At 34.1% G+C, this 17,587-nt stretch overlaps 3 protein-coding genes and 1 pseudogene across 3 annotated transcripts; 2 read left to right on the forward strand and 2 right to left on the reverse strand.

Moving 5' to 3' along the window:
- The first annotated feature begins 1,276 nt into the window (after window positions 1-1,276).
- LOC106409693 (MATH domain and coiled-coil domain-containing protein At2g42480) lies at window positions 1,277-2,630 on the forward strand. Its single transcript, XM_022708436.2, has 3 exons — window positions 1,277-1,377; window positions 1,511-1,674; window positions 1,911-2,630. The coding sequence occupies exons 1-3, from the start codon at window positions 1,277-1,279 to the stop codon at window positions 2,393-2,395; spliced, it is 750 nt and encodes a 249-aa protein (XP_022564157.2). The 3' UTR covers window positions 2,396-2,630.
- A 751-nt stretch (window positions 2,631-3,381) lies between these two features.
- On the forward strand, window positions 3,382-4,366 carry LOC125585603 (lipid phosphate phosphatase epsilon 1, chloroplastic-like). Its single transcript, XM_048754953.1, has 2 exons — window positions 3,382-3,726; window positions 3,829-4,366. The coding sequence occupies exons 1-2, from the start codon at window positions 3,580-3,582 to the stop codon at window positions 4,081-4,083; spliced, it is 402 nt and encodes a 133-aa protein (XP_048610910.1). The 5' UTR covers window positions 3,382-3,579; the 3' UTR covers window positions 4,084-4,366.
- A 5,665-nt stretch (window positions 4,367-10,031) lies between these two features.
- LOC106419898 lies at window positions 10,032-13,986 on the reverse strand (annotated as a pseudogene).
- A 1,789-nt stretch (window positions 13,987-15,775) lies between these two features.
- Window positions 15,776-17,270, reverse strand: LOC106419888 (paraxanthine methyltransferase 1-like). The gene is made up of 3 exons (XM_013860734.3): window positions 17,118-17,270; window positions 16,363-17,016; window positions 15,776-16,253 (listed from the first exon to the last, which is right to left on the reverse strand). The coding sequence occupies exons 1-3, from the start codon at window positions 17,190-17,192 to the stop codon at window positions 15,918-15,920; spliced, it is 1,065 nt and encodes a 354-aa protein (XP_013716188.2). The 5' UTR covers window positions 17,193-17,270; the 3' UTR covers window positions 15,776-15,917.
- Window positions 17,271-17,587: the final 317 nt, after the last annotated feature.

Below are 17,587 nucleotides of genomic sequence, written 5' to 3' on the forward strand. Positions count from 1 at the left end.
GGTTCTCATCGCGGCGTCGTGAGAGGGTGGATTCATGTGTCTTTTAGTTCTTGTGCTCTGATTTTAGGTTTTGATGGATTGTCATGTTCAAGTTTCGAGCTTTGTCTCAGAGTTGAACTGTGTGTTGCGTCTGGTGCAAGATGTACATGTCGCGGATGGTACGATGTAGCTGCTGGGAGTGGTGTGTTTGTTTTTGGCTGATGGCTACTAAGATCTGGCGGTTTGGATGGCTGGGTGAGGAGGTGCTAAAGGTTTGTGTCTCTACTCATAAAGTTTCGCCTTTTGTGAGGCTCAGATGTTTGAAGAGCCAATTGTGGTTCAGACATGGCTTGGATTGATGACTAGGTCGGGATTACAAATCCAGCCTCTTGTTTACATCGATTTGTCTCTTTGGTTGATTTGGATTGCTTTATCTTGGTCTTGGTGGCAACGGTCCAGTCATGATGTTGATTGTTGTGAATCGTAAGTTTTGGCTGAGTTTCTCCAGCTCTAGTCCAATTGTTTGGAAATTTGGTTTATGTTTACTTATCGTGGGAAGTCGTAAGGTGGACTTCGATCGCTTAATACTATTATCAAAATGGAAGCGAATGGTTCTTAGTGTTGTTTCTCACTACAGAGATGATTTCAACTTTCGGTTATGACCGTAAAACAAGTCTTCTCAGGTTTCTATGCTGGTGTTGGAGCTCAAGAAAGAAGCAGTCTCAAACTATGGCCTGACAGTGCTTAATAGTTTTAAGCTATGCTGGCTCTTGGTTTGGAGTGGTCTTTATATGCTTGTTCCTTATTGTGAAGCTATCGTATGGCATCTACTGATGTTACTTTCTAGCATTCATTCTTTATGTGTTTTTTCCTGTTATCTATTAGAGTTAGTTCATTTTTGGATTTCTCAGAATGTGGAGAACATTTTCAACATTTTGTAACTCTTTATTTTGAAATTCAAACCCACTGTTAAAAAAAAGTAGTTTTATATTTATTAATAAAAATGGAATATGCAAGATAAGTGAATAGGGTCTGACAGTTACAAAAGGGCATGTCGATATGTAACCCAAAATTAGGAAGCCCATGAAAAAGATAATAAGTTAAAAAGAAAAGGATAATCGTTAGACGAAGATTTTTTTCAGTTTCCTTTGATTAAAGGTGTTTTTATCTTTTGTGCTAGGGTTACGGCAAAGTTTTTCTTTTTTTCTTTTTAGCCTCCTCTATAAAACAGAAGACTTTTTCAGAGAGTTTCATTTTTGCTCGAAGTAAAAAACCTACAACAGTATTTTGATCAAATATGTGTAATCGAAAGCCCAGTTTTAGGTTAGAGATAGATAACTTCTCTGAGAAGGAAGCATGCATAGAGTCTCCGACATTCGTGAGTGGCGGATGCGAATGGTAAAACGAGAAGAATCATAACTTTTAACTATATTGCCCAAACTCTATCTATGTCTTCAATTTTTTTGATTGTATGTAGCACACACTAAAAAAGAAGGTTCAATTATTTATTTTTATTTTCATATTCTTTCAGGTATCTCTTTCTTTATCCAAAGGGAGATAGTCTCTGTGATGATCACTTGTCTTTGTACCTGAGCGTTGCAAATACTCAATTATTGCAAAGTGGATGGAAAAGAAGTATTAATTACTATTTTATCGTGGTGAATCAATGCCACAAAGAGCTCTACAGATCATCAAGTAATAAGTGTTTTTTTTGTTTAATTGTTGTTTTGTGTTTTGAACTTACAAACGTTTATGCACTAGAGAGCACACTTATCGATCGGTTCCAAAGAGAAATGGATTATATATAAAGAGAGAGAGAGTTACGTGCTAGTGACCTAGTCCAAATTTATGTTTGAGGTGTAGTTAGCAACTATAACATAATACATGTGATTTGTGAAGAAAAATCTTCTTTTTTAAAAAATGCTTCACAGGGCTTGGTGGACACCTTTTCTGTGCTGAGAATCCATCCTGGGGGCAACGAAAGTTCTTGCCTCTTGAAAAATACCAAGAAAAAGGGTTTCTGGAGAAGGACAGACTCATCATTCAAGTCTACATTGACATTTTAGAAGCTACTGATGGAAAAGACCTAGAGGTGTCTCGGATCAAACAACGCTTGCAGAATATTGAGTCTTGTTTCGTGAAGAATTGTGTAGAGTTCAAATCTAAAGAGATTTCCTTGGAGAAGGAGGAGTCAGATACTGACGCGTCTCGGATTAAAAAACTTGAGGAACGAGTGAATAATCTTGAGCTAATGATATCAGATGATGTTAATGCGTCTCGAATCCAGCAACAAGAGGAACGCATCAAGAGCCTTGAGACGATGATGTCAGATCTCAAAGTTGGTCTGGACATGGAGAAGGCCAAGTCTTGTGCTGATGGATTTTTCGTGGTCGACCACAATGATGTTTTGATGTAGAGATCAAGTTATTATTCATTTTGTTTTAATTTTTTTTTTAATTTTTCTTGCTTTCTGAAGCTTATTAGTCAAGAGATTTTTTGCTTATATGGGTTATGTAAATGGTTTCATTCTCTCTTTTATCTGCTACCTTGTTTTGGCATTTCATTGCTCTCCAAGCTTCCGATATTGCTTATGGCCTAAGACACACAAAAACTTAATCACATCTCAAAATTAATACCGATGATCAGAAAATAAAGTTCTCTTTTGTACCTTGATGAATTGTCTGATGTAGTATCAAATAATCATATGCATAGGAATGATCGTCCGTGCGTCATCCGGTGTCACCTCATCATCGTCTATAATTGTAAGAATAAAAGAAAGTTTAACCTTTTCTGGTACACAAACCATTTGTCGATTAAAAGTAGTAAAACATGGGGATATTTAGAGCATCATTAGAGCACCATTAGGGATTAGTCTCTCACAAAGAGTACCTAGATGTTATTATTTAAATATTTATAGTAATTTAGTTTTATAATTAAAATTTAATCATAAAAGAAATATGTGTATCAGTTAAACGCTGACATGTGTAGTTAGTCTCTTAAGTTTTATCATTTTTCATCATTTAAATGAAAAATGATGAAAAATTTATTCCTTTTTTCATCATTTAAAGTCTCTACTGGAACAATCGATTCTTCCTTTTTTCATCATTTATTTCCTACTTTTAGTCTTTTTAATATTTTCTTATGTTAAAAATTTGTGTAGGGATTATCACTGCGGATGGCCTTACTCATGGCAAAAGTCTCTGAACTCATGGCAAAAGTCAAAGAATCAATGTCATAGTTTATTCAAATTATTTAGTTGTATAATCTATTCTATACTAAAAGCACGATATAGAGTGATTTTAGCTATGCCACATCAGCATAAAAATTCAAACCAATCAAAATGTAATTAAATGCCATGTCATTTAAGCAAAATAAATCTTACCTAACGATGGTTTAACATTGAAGAAGTCCTCTCAGGTTTCTTTTCTCTATTGATTTGCAATCTCTTTCCTCATCGCCTCCGAAGGAAAGTTACTTTGCTTTTTTTTTTTGGTCATTACAGCGTCTTCTCTCCTTCTCTGCCATTCACACCGATCGGAGCTATAGTTCCTTCGATCATCCCGCGTGGGTTTTCCTCTATCTGTTTCCCGCGCTAGATCTATGGCCTTTTTGGTCAAAAAATTTGCTCGCAGAGACGGAAGCGAACAATCTGGGCCGGTCGAGCAAGAAGCTTCCATCAATGGGTCTCCAGAGATCCGGTACGAGATGGTAACCGGTCGTGGGATTGAAGCCATCGTTAATACTCTGGTTAGTAAAAGGAATCTCCTTGATGCACGCAACATGTTCGATGAAATGCCTCTTTTTAAGTATATTCATTTCGTGTTGTGCATATGTTTCTTATTGAGACAGAGCAAATGGGTTGTGTCTATTCTGTTTGCTTCCATCATTCTTCTGCGGCGTGATGGTACTGCCTTGTGGGGAATCATTGGATCCGTTTCGAATTCGGCTCTTTTAGTGGTGCTGAAGCGTATAATTAACCAAGCGAGGCCTGCTACAACCTCGCGTACTGATCCCGGTATGCCATCTACTCACGCCCAGTCTATCTCTTTCATATATGTGTTTGATGTTTTGTCTGGTAAGCAATTAAAAAGAACTTGGAACTAGGGAAGCCAATTGTGGAGAAGATCTGCCGCTCTCTCTTTTTTTTTAAACTGACTTGGGAATTATCTTTTCTTTTTGATTTTTTTCTCCAAAACAACACGTATGAGGCGTGAGAGTGCCAGTGTTGTCATCGTAATAGTAAACTACGATGATCCAGCTTGGTTAAGTGGCATGACTTATTAACCTTCTTCTTCCATTATTGTTAGAGTTCTCAAGTATTTTCCCTGTTAAACCCTCTGTCCCCATGTTATCTACTTAATGACAATTTAGTTGCTCATTTTTTCAATTACACAATTTTTTGGTGTGGTATGTACGTAGCAATGATCCTTCCCAATGTGCATGCAAGACTAAAGTTGCATTCATTTCAGACTCGGATGCTTTTTCTGTCAATAAAAGTGTTTCTCTTCTCTTTTACAATATCTCTTTTATTTACAATGTTCTGTAACTTACCACAACAATGGGGAGGAATCAAAAACGACCGAAATAATGTTGTAGTTCTTGCACATTCTTTTTTTTGTCGCTTGACAAAATACAAATTGTTGTGTTCTCGCGAAATGTAAATGAAATTGCAAAAGATCACTTTTTCTTTATACAAGCTGGAAGATGAAGTGGTACAAATACTTTCTTTAAAGGTCACTTAAGTTAAAGAAAGGGGATCAAATGATCTCAAGTGATTATGACGACAATGTAAAGCCTAACTAAAAGCGGTAGAAGGTGAAGAAAAGTTAGTTTTCAAAAGTGTGCATATTTGTGGAATAGTCCAGTAAAGCTTATACCAAATAGCTTTCAATTTTTATTTAAAAAAAACAGGTGAGTGTTGTTACATATTTGCATGTAGAAAAAAAACTGCCACCTTTCAAATGAGGTATATATAGAGAAGTATCTCTTGGAAGTTTTTGAGAAAGATAATTTACTTCAGCTTATATATATCTTTCAACAACCACTAGACCTTCTTCTGGCCGACTGAATGTATCCATGTATCATCCACTGTTATATTGGAGTGAGAGATTGACGATGATAGCTTTCACTCGGAAACGATCTTATTTGATTCACTACAAATCAAAACATAGAGGAGAGGGGTTGAATAAGTTGAAGCTCAAGAACTAATTTTGGAAAACGTTCTCTCTGAACTCCACAAACAATGATGTCTAAAAAGCCATAATTGTTAGGAATATCTAAGAATATGTAATATATAGGTCTAGAAATCATGAGTAAGATATAATCATGCAAAAAATATTTTTAGAAATCATATGATTTCCCAAAAAATGAATGCTAACTAGCTAAGACCGGGTTCAAAAAGAATTATATATTTCACGCATTCATTTATATTATATTAGGTAACAAAAACTATAAAGTACAATTAAATCACGCAGTCTAATATTGTATGAAGCATAAATATAAAGTTCTATTTTTAAAAAATATATTAAATTTACTTTATTAACCAAAAACATATATATAATTTAACATGTTCTATTAGTATTTTATAGAAATATATTTGTTTAAATAACAAAACCTGCGTGTAATATTTAAAAAATGAGACATCAGCAGTAATGTGTAATTTTATCTATGTTAAAACAAAACGACATCTCCAAATTATTTCCCACTTTAGGTCTCTCTAGAATTAATCTAAAAAGTTTTACACCATTAATATGTTTTAAATACATCATAAAAATGTACAAAATCTCTAGCCCAGTAAACTGGATAAACCAGTAACCACATTGTTTATCTTAAGTAAAATTCTAGAAGAGAACACCATATTTGTTTAGCCTCATAATGAAACATTATGAAATTTACAGTCTTAAATCTAATGGTACGTCCGAGTGACATATAATTTTGGCTAAGACCGCATCCACATATTAATGCAGATCATTTAAGTAACAAAAATACAAAAAATATATAAGTATCGCTGATATATATAATGTTGGAGGTAGTCTATTTTCAAACGAAAAAATGTTCAAACCAATATAATTCAGTATAATATATATTAACATTCAAAATTATATAAAAAATACAATCTTAAGAAACATAATATTTTATATTATTAATAATTATTTAATTCATCGTATATTTACATATAAGACTAAACAAAATTAAAATTTTCAAATATGTATCATCTTACATAACTAATAATACATGTTTGTTTTAATGTCACAAAAATAAAATAATGATAATATAGTTGTCTAACAAGTAAATATTTTGAAAAAAATATATTAGTTCATCAGAAAAAATAAAAACAAAAACATCCACTGCCAATAAAATTCTCTAAAAAGAATTATTAATTTATAGTGTGAAATGAAAACCGTTGATAATAGTCGAATTAATATGGACTACAAGGTTAAAACTCATAAGAGTTGAAAATTTTAAAACCTGTTTGAATATCATTTAATTAAGTTATTATATATATTATTTAGCCTGAATAATATGTTACATTGAAAATACCCAAATTTAAGTGAGTTAATCATATAAGCATTGTTTAATTGCTGTTAAACCATATATAACCTTACAAATAGAGTCGAAACATATAAATAACACACATATAGTTATACACATTTATGAGTTTCTAATGAAAATTAATCAAAATATCATGTTGTTGTGATAACAATCATTAACCCAAAATTTTATTAAAAAAAACAAAAAATACTTATTATGCTAGATGATTTATAACTATTTTTCTTATCAATTTTTGGAAACATTATTAGTCGCCTAAACACCAGTAACACAATTTTATTTCACGACATAACTAACATCACCATAAAGAACAACTCAGTACAAAAAGACAGTGTTGAAATTTCAGCTTCATCCAATTAAAGAAGTTCATCAACAAAACCAAAACAAAATACACTTCAAAACTAGAAATCGATCAAAACTATTGCCAGTTTCACTTTTCTTTGTCAAACTCTAAGGAAATAAGAGTCAAGTCAATACATGAGTTAGAGCTACATTTCCCATCTACAGCTCATAAAAAATAATCGAGGAAACACAACTATGAAAAACTTTCCGACATCATCTGAGCTGTCTTTGTATTTTATCTAAATACAATTTTGGTAGTTTGGTAAACTAATAAAAAAATTCATTACAAAATAATGAAAAAAAATTATATGCAACATTCAAACAACAAAAATCGCAGTATGTTTCTCCTCATATATTATATACCTTACATACTACATAGTTTATATACATAATTTTTTTTGTAACTTTTTATATTCACACAACAAAATTAATTATAAAAATTAAAGTAATTATCCGCGCGTAGCGCGGAAAACGATCTAGTTAAAACTAATAACAACAAATCAATGTCAAAGAGACACGTTAGTTTAAAGTAGGGGTGGGCGTTCGGGTACCCGTTCGGGTTCGGATCGGGTATTTCGGATTTTCGGGTATTTCGGTATAGAGGTGTAGAACCCGTTCGGGTATTTCTGTACTTCGGGTCGGGTTCGGGTATTTTAAGTTCGGTTCCGGTTATTTCGGATCGGGTTCGGATATTTAGATTTTGAAGAAAAAAAAATGAAAATTTTCATTTCTCAAATTTCTTGTATTTAAATATATAACTTTTCACTTAACTATTTTTTATTTTTAATAGATTGCATGGTTAATATATTTGGACATAACATTTTCAAACTAAAAAGACATTAATTTGGTTATTGTTTTTAAATTTTGGATGTAACTTTTTGTTAATTGCTGAAATAAGAAGTTTGACATGCATTTTAAGCGAATAGCAAATCATCTTCTACGTAATTGTATGTATATCATATGAATTTAAAGTATGTGTAGTATCAATATAAATATTTTATATAAAATGAAAGATGTAAACTATAAATATAAGGTTAATTATCATATGTTCGGTTATTTTCGGATATCCATTCGGGTTCGGATATTACTCGTTCGGGTTCGGATATCCAATCTCTCCTAATTCAATACCCGTTCGGATATTTTGCTACTTCGGTTCGGATTTTCGGTTCGGGTTTTTCGGATCGGGTTCGGGTGCCACTTCGGATTTCGGGTAAAATGCCCACCCCTAGTTTAAAGTCTCTGAACTCATGGCAAAAGTCTCTTCCCCCAAACACGTCTCTCGTTATTTTTCCACTCTCTCTCATGTTATTCATATTTTTTTTTGAAGAGAGAGACTCCCTAAAAAGTGTTCCAATGCGAGTTCCAAAAAGGAACTCTATTTTGAAGTTTCCAAAACTTTATATTTAAAGTTTTAGTATGTTCTTCTCCAAAAGTAAAACTTCATACCTAACTTCAAAATTATTTATATTTTACAATATGGTCTTTATATTTATCATAGTTGATGTAAATTCATAAAACTTCTATAAATAACTAGTACATATATATAAATATTACAAAAATATTAATTAAAAAAATCTTACACTAAAATATAAAATTATAAATAAAAGTACATAATTAAATATTAAACTGCAAGCAAATACTATATTATTCCATAAAATTATTTCCATAATGCTCTCATATATGATCAACTAGTGCATTTCGAAGTAAGAAATGATTCTCTTTATTTTTTATTTGTAGACTACGAGCCAAAATTTTTTGAAATCGAATATCCTCATAATATGGCTGTTGATAGTTTGATATCATCAAACGAAAAAATCCTTGATCTTTTAAACGAAAGTACAACAAGCAGGGAAAAAGGTCGTGAGATGATTGAATTACGACTGCAAAATGAAGCAAAAAAGTTAGCTTTTAAAGAAGTAAAATAGGAAAATAAAATATTGCTAAAAAACTTAGCTTCTATCGATGATGTTAATATTTGTGAGTACATTCGATCTGAACAAAAAAGAATCATACGAAAAATGCGTCAAGAGCAACAACAACAATCATCTTCGGTTACACAAAATTTGTTTGGACAATATTTTGGAGATTTGGGAGGTTCCGGAGCAAATTTACCAGGCTATTAGTGTTGTTATAATATTTAAATTTGAGTAATAATTATGTCTTCATGTGTCTTTTTAATAAGTTTTTATCATGGTTTTTTGTAATATTCTTGTTGTTTAATTCTAGTTTTAAAATATTATAAATCTTGTTTCAAATTTTTTTTATTTAATTTCATGTGCAAAACTTAAATTTATAAAACAAATTTGAAATATTTATGAGATATAAAAGTTTTAAAGATTAAAACAATAAATAAAAAATATTTAAGAATTATAAATATGACGTATAATGTTAAGGACCAAAATGCAAATAAAAAGATGAAACTTCAAATTTGAAGTTTTAAAAAGTGAAACTCTATATTTGGAGTTTCACTCTTCAAAAATTTAAATTTGAAGTTTTGAAGTTCCTTTTTAGAAAGCAAAAAACTCTATATTTGGAGTTATAGAGTTTCTTTTGGAGATTCTTTTAGAGCACATGTAACGCTGAGTCTCACCAGGCTCGATTTCCAATGCTTTTTTTTTATTTTTTTATTATTTTTTTTTTATTTTTTCGTCTAATTAAAAAAAAAACTAATCGTAGGCTGCCACGTGTCGTGGAGCCCGCAACACAGTAACAAAACTCAGCTGAGATCAATCCTTAGTTCGGGAGTTTTCGGCTCCGATCCGACACGAAAACCAAAAAAATCAATTTTTTAATATTTGTTTTTTAAGGATTTCTCCTATGGACCCTATGTTGCATGTGCTCTTAGTTTTTACAATTAGATAACAATTGCATCGAAGAAACAACATATATAGCCTGGAAACTAATCTCCTGTTTTGACTAACTTATAAACTTCATGGTTTGCTTCTCGTAACATTATTGAATCCATATTTTTTAGCAAAAAAAATTATTATTGAATGCATATCAGAAAGTAGGGTTAGCCATCTGCTGAATGTCTCTTATGTATAAAACTTTACAATGTGATATACAGGGACATTCTTAACAGCATTTTGGATACCTTTTCGCATCAAGTTGAGTGTAAAGTGACTTTATTACTACATAGAACATAACATCAATGAAGACACTCGAGTGCTGACGTAACATTTGAATACACTATCTAGCCAAACAATGTGTTTTCGTGAATCGCCAGCCAGACGTGTAAAATTATTATTTGGGCGAAAAAAAAAAATTTGATAAAATTATACACTGCAAGTTCAATGCACAAAACTATACGGACATGACAATCAGACAAAAGAAGAAGGTTTCAAAATCCAAAGACCTGCACCTCCCTACAACAAACTATATTAGAAACGTCACCTACTACTACAGACCAAAATATATCTCAGATACGAGTATAATCATCTTCGTCGCCGATACAAATCTGCATCTTCATGCAATGGCAACCACCCAACATATGAGATGGAATCAACATGAAATTATCTTCAGGCTGCACTTGCTGCTCTCCCACTTTCTGAACATTCTCCACCTGGAATCCAAGACGTAGTGTGCTATGCGCTTTGAGTCTGGCTATACTGCAGGAGAGTTTGGGAATTTCTTTAACCATAGGTGCAATACGTCTCACAGTCACATACACACCATCGAATCCCTTGAAACCTTGAACTACAACAAGATCACGTTTGTGTATATAGTTTATATACACATGTTCTTTTTTCGAACTTATATATAGTTATATACACATGTATATGCTGCCACAGTCATGGTTAGGAAACTAAACCGGGACTTTGGTGTGGTTTAGTTGAGCTAGGCTTCGGCTCGGCTCCGATATATATATTTTTTTAATAATTTTTTTTTGGATTTGTCGGCAAGTTCTCGGAGATCACCGTCAACATTTTGACAACCCTGTTTGTCGATGATAACATAGTCGGGAATGCCTCGTCTCTTTCCGACAACCATTTCCGAGATTAATCCGAGAGAAGAATTTCGTCGCTAAGTTTCCGACAAACTGACGATGAACGTCATTTTCCGACGCTCAAACTCCGACCAATTATTGATTGTCGGGAACGTCTCGGAAATCATGAACTCCGACGAATTTCCAATAAATTTTACTGTCGGCATAGAGACTTTTTCTTGTAGTGCACCACCTTCTTTCTCTTCCTTAAAAATAAACTGATCATCATTATGATCCAGGCCAAATAATTTAGGACTATTGAACACAAACGACATGATTTCACCGGGAATCCGTTTGTGTGTAGCACGAAAGTGGTTGTTGAGATCCTTGTAGGAACCGACGTAGTTACAGTTTCGTACAGGGCATGAACATGGGGCGAAAACACACAGCTTCTCATGGTTTGCTACTTTGTCATATCTAGTGCTCTGTTTGCACCCGTATTTCGCATTTGAACATGCAACTAAGCATGTTTTTATGACCTTCTCTATGGGTCTGCATCAAATGTCCCCAATGGGCATTGCGCACAATGAGCATTTCTTCTTCAGTTTGGTGCAGCATGAATAACTAGCTAGATGCCCATTATTACACTAACCACAATAAACACTAAAGAGTTATTAGCCATACATTACAAAAGTTATTTCAATAAAAGAAAAAAAAAGACCAAACCTGAAAGATAGGCCTCTTCAATGGCTCGAAGCAACAGGGGCAATCAAGAACATCCGAGTTCGGCAGCGTCATGGATTTGGGTGGTGAAAGCCTCTGTGGTCTTCTTGATCGAAGAATATCCGTAAGCCTTATCTCCTCATCAGAATCGCTATCGTCACTCAGCACAAGTAGCACTCTTTCACAGCTCTCGGTTGAGCCATTTTGAGATCCTACGTCATCTTCTTCAGCGGAACTTGAGTCGTCCGAGGATTCGTTTCCAGAAACATGAGGAAGACGTTGCTTCTTCGAGGAGCCTCTGTCGCTAGCTCTTCTTCCGTCGTCACGCCTCGGCGATGTTGTCATCTCTCTGTGTCAGCTACTGATGGAGCTCCTTATTTATCAGTGATCCCAAACGCTAATTCTTCCAAGTTTCATTTTCTTGGGTGTGTTTTCGAATTAGGACCAGAGTCCCGAAGAGTCGTCTCGTGTTTTACAATTTTGCTATTTGGCGTTCCAACTGCAGAGTGACAGGGGACATAAGTCATAACCTTCTATTAATCTTATTGGTTTTTCCTTAGCGGCCCAGTCTTGTTAGAGTACCGCTTTTCAATAGAGCGCTAGATTTTTAAATAGTCCTGCCAATGTTTAGTGTTTAAGTCCTTTTATTGAAAAAAAATGTTTAGGTGAGTTTAAACATTTTAAGCGTTTATACTCCCTCTGTTTTTATTTGTAAGATGTTCAAGAAAGATTTTGATTTTCAAAATGTAAGATGTTTTCATATTTCTATATATGCTTTTTAAGTATATCAAAAGCTGTATAGTTTATAACATTTTGTAGTGTATTCTACAATTGGTCAACAATTTTTAGTTTCTATTTTAATGAAATGTTTAAGTAAATAATAATTATTATGCGCTATTCTAAAACATCATTAAGTTTGGAATAAAGAATATAGTAAGATATATTTAAGAACCAGTAAATATGTTAAGTTACTTTAAACAGCTAAATTAGAAATAGAACGATACACTTAAATTTTTATATTCTTGCTAATTTTTTATAAGATGTCAAAAATAATGATCTTAGTAGTGCTTGTTAATAAATAAAAATTGAAAAGTGATCAAAACTAAACATATAGACATTCATACTTTAGCTAGACCATTTTAGGATTCGTTCACAATTTAAATTTCTTTAGTAATATGTTTAAAAACAACATTTGCATTTTGTTGGCTCAGTTTAAAACCATTTAAAATTTTAAGTTAATAGTATGAGTTATTTTATAATTATATAGAAAATCACATTTACAATTACGAAGGGGCAAAAGTTTTGACTTCAGACCTCTCTACACGATGAGAAAAATGTGCCCCTAATTCGCTTGAGTACAGCTCTAATTTTCTCAATTTAGTTTAATATTTCAGTGTAAAGAAAATGAATAAGCCACAAGATTGGGTTACTGTGTTTGGGTTCACTTTTGGATCAGATCAGTTTATCCAGATTGTTTATGAAAGCTTTCAACTATTCACGAGTTAGAGAAGCTATTACCAACATTCCACCAGGAGCAACCAGCTTTGACACTGAATCCCACCAATACATGACTCTGGAAACAAACTAGTGGGATTGTCAGTGGTAACCATAACTAATCTACTTCACCTGACCCCGATGACCAAAATGATTGTTCTTGGTAACGGAAATCAATCTAAGGAGGTACCTTTTGACAGGGTCATCAGGATGCAAACCAATGGCATCTAAAGTTCCTTTGTCCATTACTAGCTTGAACTGCCCTTCCAGTATTGTATCAAGGATATCATCAACAACATATCCCATTCTTTGATCAACTGCAGTATTGAGCTAATTATGTGTTTATAAAGGAAGAATCTATGTGAGTACTGCATCCCTTTTGGGCAAGGAGGCTAAGCAAAATCATACCATGAAACGTAAATTTGGAAAACCATCACGTTTGGAGAGATGTTGAGCGAGTTATACTCGCTCCTTCACTATAACCATTCCCGGTTAAATCAGAGAACCTGAGACCAGAAAAGTGCAAGGATGATGAGATTAGTTATGTCAGGGAAAGAGTAGAGTCTAAACATAAGATTCTGGCTGCTGTGTAAACGTTCTGTTCAAGTAAAAAACATCAATGATAAAGTTTAAAAACAATATGACATTCAGGAGAATTTGGGCTTCCATAACACTAACGAAACATGTTCACTACATTGGACCTAAAAATCAATGGTTGGAACTTTTAAATTCATAAACTTCAGCCTCATACTACTTGATAAAAATAACCTCATGCCAACGAATTGTGTGCTAGTGTGAAAGAAGACTAGGTAGCATAGAAAGCCAGTACAAAAAGACAGCTTGATTATTTCGAACTCTACATGATTCTTAACTTTTCAGACATACCATGGAAAAGGGTGCAAAGACACACGATTATAAACAGTAACAAGACATACTTTAGCAATTAAAGACCAGAGCATGAAAGAAAAAATATTAGAAGCTCAGCCCTCAAGTTGATGAAAGCTTAAGCCATTACCGGTACCAAGGTCAAGCGCATTCCAGCAAGACAAATACTTATCATTCACCCACCGTTGTCATAAACAGACATCTCCTTTTGACTTTTAAGAAATATCAATGCGCAAATCTTTTGTCCAACAAGTAACAATTGCCATTACATCATCTCCAAACCTAATGTTACCATAAGAAAAAAATGAAAGAAGTTACATCAACTTCCAAGGATACTCTCTCTCTAAACGAAGGAGTCGTTACCAAACTTCGCCGGCATAGCCATGCATGCTCCCTGAAATTAGTGAGCTCACCGGAATAAGCAGCGTCCCAATAGCTTTGGAGGCCAAGCTTTGACTATCCTTCATCAGCATCTGGCTCCTCCTCCTTATCAGAACTGTGCACAACAATAGATTCAGGTGGACGTAAACCCTAAGATTTCAATAAATCTGAAGTTGGCGGAGGAGAGAGCCTCGGCGGCGACCGCGTGGCGCTGATCGTCGTCAGAGTGAGTGCTTTCATACTCCCTCTTGTTGATTGCTGTTTTTTGACGCGATAGAGACGGTGAAGAAGTAGAAACTCCTACAATTGAATAGAATCGTTTTAATCATTAACCATGTCATTGATACTGGTACAAGATTAAAACCGAGAAGGTGATTACTAGATAATAGTAACCAGTTTACTCGATCCTCTTCTTCTTTTGAGTTATTGGATGGGATCATTGAGGTTCAATTCTTTAATTTGTTTTTCTTCCGCTTCGATTTGATTTTTAATTTTTTTTTGATGATTCTCATTCTCATGATTAATCTTTTTTCGTGATATATTTTTGGTGCAGATGTTTGTGCTCGTAGTTTAGTGCACATTTTAAACAAATCTTGTACCTAACAGGGATAATCTAAAATATTGAGACAAGGATCATCCAAATCATGTAATATCAATTTTGTAATCGCCTCTTTATGATATTTATGTATATCATATTGGTAAGGTTCTGACAGCCCACCGTCCGTTTGTGAACTTCCACGCTCTTTCTCGATCTCTAGATCTCACCTTGTCTAAAGGACAGTATGCTATTATGGTAGATTAAAAAGATTTGCTTAATTACTCTAGAAATTACCAAAATTTATCTTCATTCAACCCATTTCATAAATCTTTTTATATTATCTTAAATTACTTAAATTGAAACATTATTTTTTTATCTGAAGTTCTCTCAAAATAATGTACGAAATAAATAAATGTAAATAGCTATTTATAAATGCGTCTCATGCACCATTATTTCATTTGAAATCAATTAAATGTTTACATTCTAAAAAAAAATTAAAAACGTCATTGTTGCGCACCAATTTGGCCACCTTCCACATTTTATGAAGTCATACTCGTGAGGAAAGATGAACCTCTAAAGCATCTAAAAACGGAAAAAGAAAGGATGAAGACATTATCAAAATTTAAATATATTTTCCTAAAATCTTTAATCTTTCAAGGAATAGCTACGATCAAATCTTCGAAAGGATAGCTTGAGTTTACATTATAATCGGCAAATACTCGATTTGTGAATGTTATTCTTGCGCATAGAACAATGTTAACCTTTCTTTTCTGGCAATTGTGTCCCTAATTTGAGTGACTAATATTACATACTATGATTTCGAATCTGTAGAATTACGGGATTCCGGGAATCGGACCTGAACCTTGTATTTAAAAGAATACAGTGCAGTTAAATAATGAATAAACACGCTAGCATATCAGGAACGATATTGTCATTGAGCAACAAATGTTTTTATATGGTTGACGATCCGTAGAGAGACATTTATTAATTTGTAGGACTGAGAATACAAACACTTAGCATAGCAGCGAAATAGAAGAAAACAAAGCATCAATAGACGAACAAGAGAAACAATAACGGAAACACAATAAAAGTTTTGGATCATTAGTTTTTCTTTCGAAGCACGATTAGGTACTGCATTCCGGGTTTGGCATTCAGGAGGCGAGGAAGCTCTTGGCGTAGCTTGGCCTCGATGAGGTCAAAGACTTTGGTAAAGACTTGCTCTCCAAAATGTTGAGATAGGAAAGTTCCAAAGGAGGCCCTGCAAGAGACTGCCAAAACCTTGGGGTCAAGCGTAAACTCCCCCTTTGCGTGAATGATATCTTCGAACGCCTCTATTGTGAATCTCCCGGTTTCCTCTATGATTTGCTTCAACTCATTTTCTTCTGCAAAGTAGAGTGGCGTGCTAAAAGAGTCCACCTTATCTTGTTCGATAACACCCTTTTAATTAGAAGCAGAAGATAGTGTTAGATGTGCAGTAGTACGTTTTTGGTTTAATTAGGTGACATCTGAATATGTAAGCCATGTTACAAAAAAAATGAATATGTACCTGTTGAGCAAGGTCGTTAAGAGAAGCTCCGACAGCATCCAACACTATTCCTTTGGAGGTCTCGGACATCTTAACTCCGTCTCTCAGACACGATCCAAAAAGCAACATCAATCCCCCGGGGACGAGCTCGTCGGCTCTAGCATCTAATAGAATCTTGGTGTCGGCCGAGTACTGATCAAGATATGCTTTCTTGACCGCTTCGTTGAACCCAGTGCAATGCATGTCTCTGTTCCAGGATGGAGAGTCGCGGTCCGTGATCCCTTTGGGGATTTTGGAGGTGAAATGGAATGCGTAATTGATAACTCCTATGTGGAAACTCTCTTTAGGAAGAACACGTTCGAAGAAGGAACCCGGAACACCAGCACTGTAGTATCTTCTGCCCGCAGGAAGTGACTGGAAGAGAGTGTTGAAATCGTTAGTGGTAAAGTCGTTGAAGAGGACTTGGAACTCGATGTTCTCGGCCGGGTTTTGTCCGGTTTCCTTGCGGTACTTGTCTTCAACTGCATCAATGATGTTTTGGACTGCAACAAAAGTGTTAGGTCCACTCGCACAACCAAAATCTGCCACACTGAACCGATCAGAGATCAAATCAAGGCTGAGTTTGGCCTTGATAGCCTCGCTCATCTTTTCTTTTGCCGCTTCTAACAGTGCTCTCTGTAAAACCAAATTAAAGAGGTAATTATTTATACACATGCCTACTTACATAAAATAAATCATATACAATGTTTCAAAATCATTTATATAAATATATATACCTGATACGAGGAGTTCTGGTTGTAACTCTCAGGACCTTCTCCTCCCACCATGATCCATTTTGGAGTAGTTGCCATGATCTATCTCTTCTTCTCACTCTTCTTCTCTTGATTGATACTTAACGTTTGATGAGAACTGTGATCATTTGTGGACGCGTCTATGCATATTTATACTAATTAAGGTGCGTCGTGCTATTTCCTTGCTTAAAGAAAAAAATGTGATTAATGTGATTAATTAATAAATTAAATATGCATATACGGTTTTATATAATAATAGCCACCTACTGTGCGCTGTGCCTCTGTCGTCGCCTTGCATTGTTTAATCTTAGTGTTAATCTACGTATACATAATGTAATATATGATATTTCCAATACTTAATAAACGTGCTACAATAGTATATAGAATGTACATCTTTTCTCGAAATTGCTAAAAAATATATTCTCAAAGCATTGAAAATTTGCATGTGAAATGTC

This window comes from Brassica napus, chromosome A2 (assembly GCF_020379485.1).
Source record: "Brassica napus cultivar Da-Ae chromosome A2, Da-Ae, whole genome shotgun sequence".
NCBI classification, from domain to species: domain Eukaryota; kingdom Viridiplantae; phylum Streptophyta; class Magnoliopsida; order Brassicales; family Brassicaceae; genus Brassica; species Brassica napus.

Bases quoted from the DNA above. Each gene is read 5' to 3' on its own strand.
- LOC125585603 (XM_048754953.1), top strand. From the start codon at position 3,580: ATGGCCTTTTTGGTCAAAAAATTTGCTCGCAGAGACGGAAGCGAACAA. The intron at 3,727-3,828 runs GTTAGTAAAAGG...TTATTGAGACAG, and splicing joins AAGCCATCGTTAATACTCTG to AGCAAATGGGTTGTGTCTAT.
- LOC106409693 (XM_022708436.2), top strand. From the start codon at position 1,277: ATGTGTAATCGAAAGCCCAGTTTTAGGTTAGAGATAGATAACTTCTCT. The intron at 1,378-1,510 runs GTAAAACGAGAA...ATATTCTTTCAG, and splicing joins GTGAGTGGCGGATGCGAATG to GTATCTCTTTCTTTATCCAA. The intron at 1,675-1,910 runs GTAATAAGTGTT...AATGCTTCACAG, and splicing joins AGAGCTCTACAGATCATCAA to GGCTTGGTGGACACCTTTTC.
- LOC106419888 (XM_013860734.3), bottom strand. From the start codon at position 17,192: ATGGCAACTACTCCAAAATGGATCATGGTGGGAGGAGAAGGTCCTGAG. The intron at 17,017-17,117 runs GTATATATATTT...TTGGTTTTACAG, and splicing joins ACCAGAACTCCTCGTATCAG to AGAGCACTGTTAGAAGCGGC. The intron at 16,254-16,362 runs GTACATATTCAT...TCTAATTAAAAG, and splicing joins TTAACGACCTTGCTCAACAG to GGTGTTATCGAACAAGATAA.